The 7,977-nt window shown below is 36.7% G+C and overlaps 1 protein-coding gene across 1 annotated transcript; it reads right to left on the bottom strand.

Moving 5' to 3' along the window:
• Window positions 1-736: 736 nt before the first annotated feature.
• pacc1 (proton activated chloride channel 1) lies at window positions 737-7,852 on the bottom strand. The gene is made up of 8 exons (XM_042388509.1): window positions 7,596-7,852; window positions 5,188-5,302; window positions 4,500-4,709; window positions 3,305-3,459; window positions 2,369-2,511; window positions 1,988-2,129; window positions 1,786-1,893; window positions 737-1,689 (listed from the first exon to the last, which is right to left on the bottom strand). Exons 1-8 carry the CDS (start codon window positions 7,629-7,631, stop codon window positions 1,513-1,515), a joined length of 1,086 nt encoding a protein of 361 aa, XP_042244443.1. The 5' UTR covers window positions 7,632-7,852; the 3' UTR covers window positions 737-1,512.
• Window positions 7,853-7,977: the final 125 nt, after the last annotated feature.

Below are 7,977 nucleotides of genomic sequence, written 5' to 3'. Positions count from 1 at the left end.
GTAAAGGTCATGCATTCTACTTAAGTAAAAGTACATGAGTATTAGCAGCAAAATGTATTTAAAGTACAGCAGTAAAAGTAGTGGTTTAGTCCCTCTGATTGATATGTTATTATATATGTCATCATTAGACATCAGTGTAAGCAGCATGTTACTGTTGTAGCTGCTGGAGGTGGAGCTAATTTCAACTACTTTATATACAGTTAGCTAGTTTAGTCCAGTGGTTCCCAACCTAGGGGTCAGGCCCCTGCAAAGGGTCACCAGATAAATATTATCCATTGTGTCAAATCTCCATCTGAAAAGTAACTAAAGCTGTTAAATAAATGTAGTGGAGTAGAAAGTACAATATTTCCCTCTGAAATGTAATGGCGTGGAAGTGTAAAGTAGCATCAAATGGAAATACTCAAGTGCAAGTACCTTGAAATTGTTCTTAAGTACAGTACTTGAGTAAATGTACTTAGTCACCTTCCACCACTGCTGCACAGGGACATTTACAAATTTGACTGAGGTGTGTTTTTGTTGAACTTTGTTCAAAAAAAGGTTAAAAATGACGCTAAAATCAAAATAAAGTATTACAGACTTTGATAAGTTATAATTATAATGTAATATAACATTTATCTATAACTTGTCAAATTGAACAGTTTCAGGTGAGATATGTGTAAATCACATATTTAGCTCATTTTAAGTGGATAATTTCATGGCATGCAACATCTCATAAAATTCTCACATCAGTCGAAAATTTAGGCATAAAAATATATTTTTATTTTCTCAAATTTCTGAAAAAACAACATGAGATGTAACATCGATCATGGTTCTCTTCATACGACACAATTCATACATGAATTCAAGTAAATTCAACAATAGACATCCTGATTCATTTAGTAAATGTTAAAATAAAAACAGCAGTACTTGGACAAGTTTGTCCACGACAGGTTTAGCTTAAACACTTGAGAGGTTAAAGGAAATCCCTTTAAAGTTATCAATATAATGATAATGCTTTGATGCTGGCATGAATGTGATATTACTTTTGAAAAACATCAGAAGTAGGAAAGTATTAAAAGTAGGTAGTAATATTCCCTTTAGATTAAGATTATCAACATGAGAACCAATCTAAAATCAAACAACAGTTTGAAATTCACATTTTCTCAGTTTTAAACACACTAAAACTGCCAAACATCCTTTAACAAACTGTCCAACCATAACAAACATTTTGAATTTCTTCAGCTTTCAGCCACATTTTCCTTTATGTGCATATAAAATTGCATTACCAAGAATGTTTAGGAAAACAGTTATGAAAGACTTAATCTTTTGAAATGCAACAACAACAAAAAGAAAACTCATTAACAAACTGACCATTTTAAAGAAATGATTGAGCCAGCAGCGATATTCAGTTAGAACAAATTACTCACTGTTAAATTGTGAGAATTTAAACAAACCATCTATAAAATAAACTGTCAGATTGCTGTCAATAATCCTTACTACTGATTACAAGTTCAAAAGGAAACTCAAATCACATCAATGCTGTTTTTCTTCAGTTATTTGGTTCAGCTCTCTTGCTTTATTCCTCAGAATCCTCTTACGCATCCTGATTATCCACCGAATAGTGAGTTTAGCGAAATTAGCAGCCTTGAAGAGAGCCATGAAGACCCCACAAAGAATGGCTGCGGAGCTCCAGGGATTTGCAGTCACTATCTGTTTGAAAGTAAGAAACCCTGTGTTAGACACCGTTAACACCGATATATAGACGAATCAGTCATAATGAGGATAAAATGTCTGGGGGGAACTTACCAACCGGATTTCTTGCATATAAGGATCCCGCCATTCAAAGACAGCAAAGAAGAGCTGATTGGTTTGCTCTGATTCAGGTCTTTTGTCATTGAATTTGACCACAGCAGACTAGAAGATCCGACATAAATGATGAAATTAAAGCTTTTAAAATCAAATTTTCATCCTGCATGTAACTATGTGTAAATCAGTCGGACGTAAATACCTCTTGACGAAACTCGACAGCTTCGTTGCTTTTCCCAGACGTCTTCACTAAAGACATCTTGACCCAGGTCCTGAATCCACCAGAGAAGGTCCACGTGGAGTAATTCCTCTCACAGTCCCTCATGAACTCTGATTTATTTGTACTAGAGAGTCAGAAACCACAGTTACACTTAGAGTAAGTCTTAATGCTTGTGCACATTATCCACTATATGTCTTGTTACTATCAAATAGCTTTTGCGAATCACTCTTCCTTTTGTTTCGTAAGTCACAAAGTAGCAGAACAACATTGGTGCCTCAGATAAGCTGTCAGTCACATAAATGTTTGCTTAATCGACGTTTAAATGACAGGATGACAGGATCAATACTCTGTGTTTGCAGTTACCTTTCAGTCAAGTGACTAAAGTTGGAAAAAAGCATGTAGGTGATGGCACTGAAGTCCTCCTCTGTTTCATTATGACTGAACTGCATGAAGATCAACTCTTTGTTTCTGACATCAGACGGGCCGCGGACCACCAGAGCTTTTTTCTACAACACAGAAGTTGAGAATTAGTATAATCTGTCTTTAAAACAAAGAAATCACTATGGTTCAGTTTCACAAACAGACTGTAAGGTCAACAGGCCAATTTCGAATAGTGATAACTGAGTTTTTTGCCTGTATGTCCACTGGTTTTCAACAAAAGACAAATATTTGTACGTAGAGGGATAGAGAGGGTCAGTGGCTCAGCAATATACAATTCTGAGCATTACTAATATAAAATATTGATAGTGTAAAATGAAATTAAGTTCATATTAATGGATTTAGTCACTTTTACTCTTATATTTGTTCCTTGTCGTTTTGATTAAGGGGGTAATCATGCTCTCAGTTGTGGAACTACAGTTCCCATAATGCTTTGGGGGTTGTAAACAGGATGTCTAATCATTACCATGGATTTAGTGGAGCCCTGTTTTATAGCCTGTATTTGTTTAAATTTTGGCAAACTGGACGTACAGACAACTATCACTGGATTACTTTGATATTGAAGAAAACTTACAAAGGTGATGATTCTCAAGCAAGTTCTGGAGTTATAGGGAGCTTTTTTTTATTTCTAAGCAGATTTATGGATGTTTATTTGCAATGCTTGATCAGAGATGACGACATCTCTGGATAGTGTAAGTTACACTGAGTCTAAAAATGTGTGTTCAGATTAAACAGAGTTATGATTCAAATAAGGAGTACAAGTATTGACCAAAAGCCTTATGTCTCTCCCTCTGCAACCCCCCTTAAACAACCTTTAATCAATATCTGTGAAACCACCAACTTGAGGTATTTACAACTGACCTCTGTTTGATTTGTGAATGGTCCAATGTAGGTCACTTCCTTAATAATGCAGTCCCCTTTTTGAGGCTTGCCTGGATCCACCAAAGGAGGAATGTAGTCATGGTAGTGATGCCTGCAGCTCAACAGCTGAGCTTTGCCGGGGTACAGAGCAATACCTGCTCAAAAAAAAACAAAACATAATTAATAATGAACAACAAACCAATACATATTGAGACTTAAATAAAGCAGTTAGATTCACATAATTAAAGGATGGATTCATATTTGGTGAAGTCTGTCTTAAAACAAGAGTTAGGTGCCCATATGAACACTGAAAGAGGGTTTTCCTCGCTCTAATCATTCCTCCTGTTCATACTGGCCATTAAAATATCTCCTTCAAATGTGCTGTTGATGTACTCACACTTTATATTTGTGCTAAGCTACGCTAACCAGCTGCTTCTGTCACGGGTTCACCTTCTTAGTGACTATTTTTCATGCTGTTCACCTGCCTGATCACTAACTCTCCAGATCCTGCCACTCCCATCTGCCCTGCAATCACCGCCCATCTCCTCACCTGAGTTTCCCCGCCCATCTCCTCACCTGGATCCCATTATGCTCATCAGTCACTCCTCATATACTGGCCCAGATTCTCACACCCCTTGCCAGATTGTCTAGTGTGTTTGCCTAGCTTTCCAGCATTTCCTCATCTGTCTGTCAGCTCGCCTGTTTGCCAGTCTGGAGATTTGCTTAGTCCCTTGGGTTTGTCTGCCTGATCTACCTGTCTGTCTGGTTTGTGACTCCTGCTTGTTTTTTTGGACTAATTAAAGAAAATTGGACTCTGCTCCTGTCTCTGAGGTCGTGCTTTTGGGTTCTGAGTCATTACAGCTTGCAGTTGTTTCATATTGATTGAACAGACAGAGAAAAGGTATCAGTCTTCTCATTGAACTCTTTGCAAATATTCCCAAAATGTCAAACTTTTCAAGACGCTGCACCTCCAAAACGGCACCAGACATGGCTGTAAGAAGATATGTGATATATGTGGGACAATAGCAAAGCCTCTAGATAAAGTTGTTTCGAGCAACAGAATGACTGTAATTCATTAAGTCAAAGCCAAGTTCAGTGTCTGTTCACTTAGCAGAAAATTGCTGATACTAATAATCTATTAATGGCCCTAAATTACCCCTAAAATTCCCCCAACCTATGTATTATTCATACAAACCAGGAGGGGTAAACGTGTCAACCTCTTTGTAGGTAACAGACATGACGGGATGATTGAGTTTGTCCAAGAAGTCAGAGATAGTCTGGTAGGCCAGGAACGCCGCCACCGCAGTCAGCACCAGGTAGATGAAGATGAGCACCACCGTGAAGACATTCTTCAGGCAGGCTTTACTAAACTTCATCGATGGACTTCTTCCAATGACGTCATCCTCTGCATTTGAAGAAAAGAGCGAAGCAGAAAAATGTTCAGGGAGGTGAATCAATTCATCACCAAGAGTTTTAGACCACCTCACTAAAGGAAAGGCTTTATATAGGTTTTATGGTTGTATTAAGGGTCATTTTACCCAAATACTTAATTAAAATGTAATAATTATGTACCATCAGTAGTGGCTGACACCAAAACAAGTATATCTAGTGATTTGTGACTATATCTCTTATCTTTAAGCTCTACCACTGCCATACACAAATAAAAATATGCAGTTTTCTTGAGAATTTTATCCTCGTAAAGGTTGGAAAGCTTCTACAACAGTATTTAGATCATCACAGGACAGTAAAACCAGAGTTTATCAGCTCGTTAAAGCAGAGAGACGATTAAAAATGTATGAACTCATGATACTGTGAGATTCTTTAAGATAAGAGCATCCGCCAGTCGGCACTGAGGCACGTGTACCACTCTACAGGGTTATCACCTTTTGAAATGCTGCCATTGGGGTCCTCTTGCTCCAGTTCTTCAGTGGGATCTTCAAAAAAGCCTTGAGACTGAGTCTGACCTTCTTCTTCTTCATCATCATCGTCATTAATGAACTGTGATGTTCAAAAAAAAGAAAGATATTTTAAGCAGAGAATTTAAGGTTGGTTCATTATGGTTGTGCATCAGTGGAGAAATCCAAAAAATGCTGCATTCAAATTTATACTTAGGTAAAAGATTACCAGCAACAAAATGTTGTTTAGTATGGGAAGTTCTTGAAACAACCTGTAAAATCATGTTGTTGAAGGTTTAACGAGCTCCGTATAATACTGGTCGGTTTAAACTGTAATAGTGCCTCATGAGTTATGTTTTACAAACATTACTCTGCAACTACAAGTAATTACCAGGTAAGTGAAGTGAGCTTTAAACTGCATCTCACAGTCTTCATCAGCAAGTTGGACGTCTGTCATTTCATAACAAATGGTTGCAGATGTAAGTTTACAAAAAAGCTACTTAGTGGACCTTGACTGTAGATTATTTTGTCACAGATACTCATCCCAAGGTCATGGATTAACTCAACTGTTTTGAGGTTTGATGGTTTGAGGTAGTTGAATAAAAGTGTACTAAGTACCAGCACTGAGTACCTCTACTTTAGAAAATGTGCACCTATGAAAGCCATCACACCAATGAAAGTGTACTTTTCACTTCTTTTGATAAGATGATCTGTATTTGTGACTCATCAAAACCAAATTATCTGCTATGAGGGTGAATCAATGTGTTCACAATGACCCACTTTAACTAAGTTTGAAATTATGTGAATTAACATTATTATTGTTGTTATTAAAATAAACTGCATTATATATACTAGACTCCCCTTTCTGACTTCTCCAAATCTCATATTGACCTTTTTAAAAAGTCATAAGAGAGTTACAGTTATCATGAAAGACTAATTAGTAAATCCTGATACTGCAGATATATCAGTATCAGTGTGTATATCATCCTATAAATGACAGGAAATTGAAGTATTACAGTAATTACAAAGATATGTTTTGATTTTTAAAAAAAAAAACTATTTTAAGGGAAACTTATCAAAAATGTTGAGACTATTTATGCTGTGGGTTGTGTAAAGCAAACTAATATTGGCCATTATATCATTATCAGATTTTCTCAAGTATCAATATCTGTATCGGCCTGTATCACTAGGGTTATAATAACTAATGTTTCCAAAGATTAGATGTGAATAATTTTCTGATTTGAAATTTCGCTTCACATAGATAACAGAGCAAAACATAAATGACAAAACTAAAAGTAGTGTCCACTCATTATATCTGGGTTCATACTGTATATAGTTTTTAATTTACAACTCTTAACAATTCTTTAACAGACAGAAAATACTTTGTTTATGGGAAATGCCTCATTATAGAGGTTTTAAGAAATAATCTATTATGCTAATACAGTATGTAGTTTGACACAAAACTACAATCTGTCAGTTCAATGAATTGATAAGAATCTAATTTATTAATATTTTTTGCAAATTAACAACTATAATAAGTGGGTACTTTACCAACCAAACCAACTTAACCCTTTTTCATGTTTTTTTTCTTATAATTTGTACAAATTTGCACCAAACTTTCTGTAAAACGTCCTAAAACATGAACCTGTAAATTACATAGAACATTTCCAGTAAATTAGTATACAATTAAAGGACCTGTAAATTAAAGTGTTATGTTATTTAGTGAAATTGAAGACAAAGTTCTTTGTTTGTGATGTAATGTAAGAAGTTTTGTTCTTGTCTGTTTGACAGATGTTTCACTGCTGAAACTGTATTTTGTCACGTGAGTCCATGTGAGCTGGACTCTTGTATGTGCATGGCACAATAACTAACTCACTATTACCATCAAATATTGCAAACGTCATCATTTCAAGCCATAGGTCATAAAACACATCAGGACTTACAAGGTATCAATTACAATTTTTTTAACGTTATAGAAACAGTTCGCCAAAATGACAAACCTCCTACAACACTGACTTAAAGTTTTAATGCTTTTAATGACAAAATTATATGTCACACAGTATGGTTGGCTTGAAAAGAATATGGTGCAACTCCAACTTAACTACCAGACACTCAAAGAAAACATGAAGTCAGCTGATTTCATATTGTAGGAAGCTGATCTCCTTCAGCAGCTGAATAGTCACATGATGTCAAGTGAGCTGCACAGTTTGTGGACCGTGACATTTGTTGTGGGAAATTTCAACTAAACAAATCGTCCTCGGATTATTGAGACAAACGTTTCAGATAAAAACTGTGACTACACAACACACACGCACAGGCACACGCGCGCGCACACACACACACACACAGACACACACACGCGCGCAGACAAACAGGAAGCTGTAACCTTATCCTACCTCTTGGTATGACCGGGAGTTTTCTTTCCTGAGCATTCCTCTGTACTTTGATCCAGTCAGCAAAACTTATCTCAGTTCTTCCAGGAGACGCGCCTGGCTATTTGTTCGATATCTGAAAACTGCTTTTAATAAATAACGAATTCATTTTTAAGAAAATGTCATGTCCCCCCCAGTCCCACGTTAAGTTTTCCGCTCAGATAAGGAGACACACATCATACACACACGGGGGGTTGGAGACGGCGATAAAGCAAAGGCCCATCCCACGATAAAGAGGCACCTTCAGGCCGCGAACCGATAGAAAAGCTCGTATCCTTGACGTCGTTTCCTTGTTTCCTTCGGTTGATACCTAATGCTGCCTTCAGGTGCTCCTGGGAAACTGCTC

The sequence above is a fragment of the Thunnus maccoyii genome, chromosome 16 (genome assembly GCF_910596095.1).
Source record: "Thunnus maccoyii chromosome 16, fThuMac1.1, whole genome shotgun sequence".
Classification (NCBI taxonomy): Eukaryota; Metazoa; Chordata; class Actinopteri; order Scombriformes; family Scombridae; genus Thunnus; species Thunnus maccoyii.
Note: the sequence above shows the minus strand (reverse complement) of the source record. Positions and strands in the feature narration are given on the sequence as shown.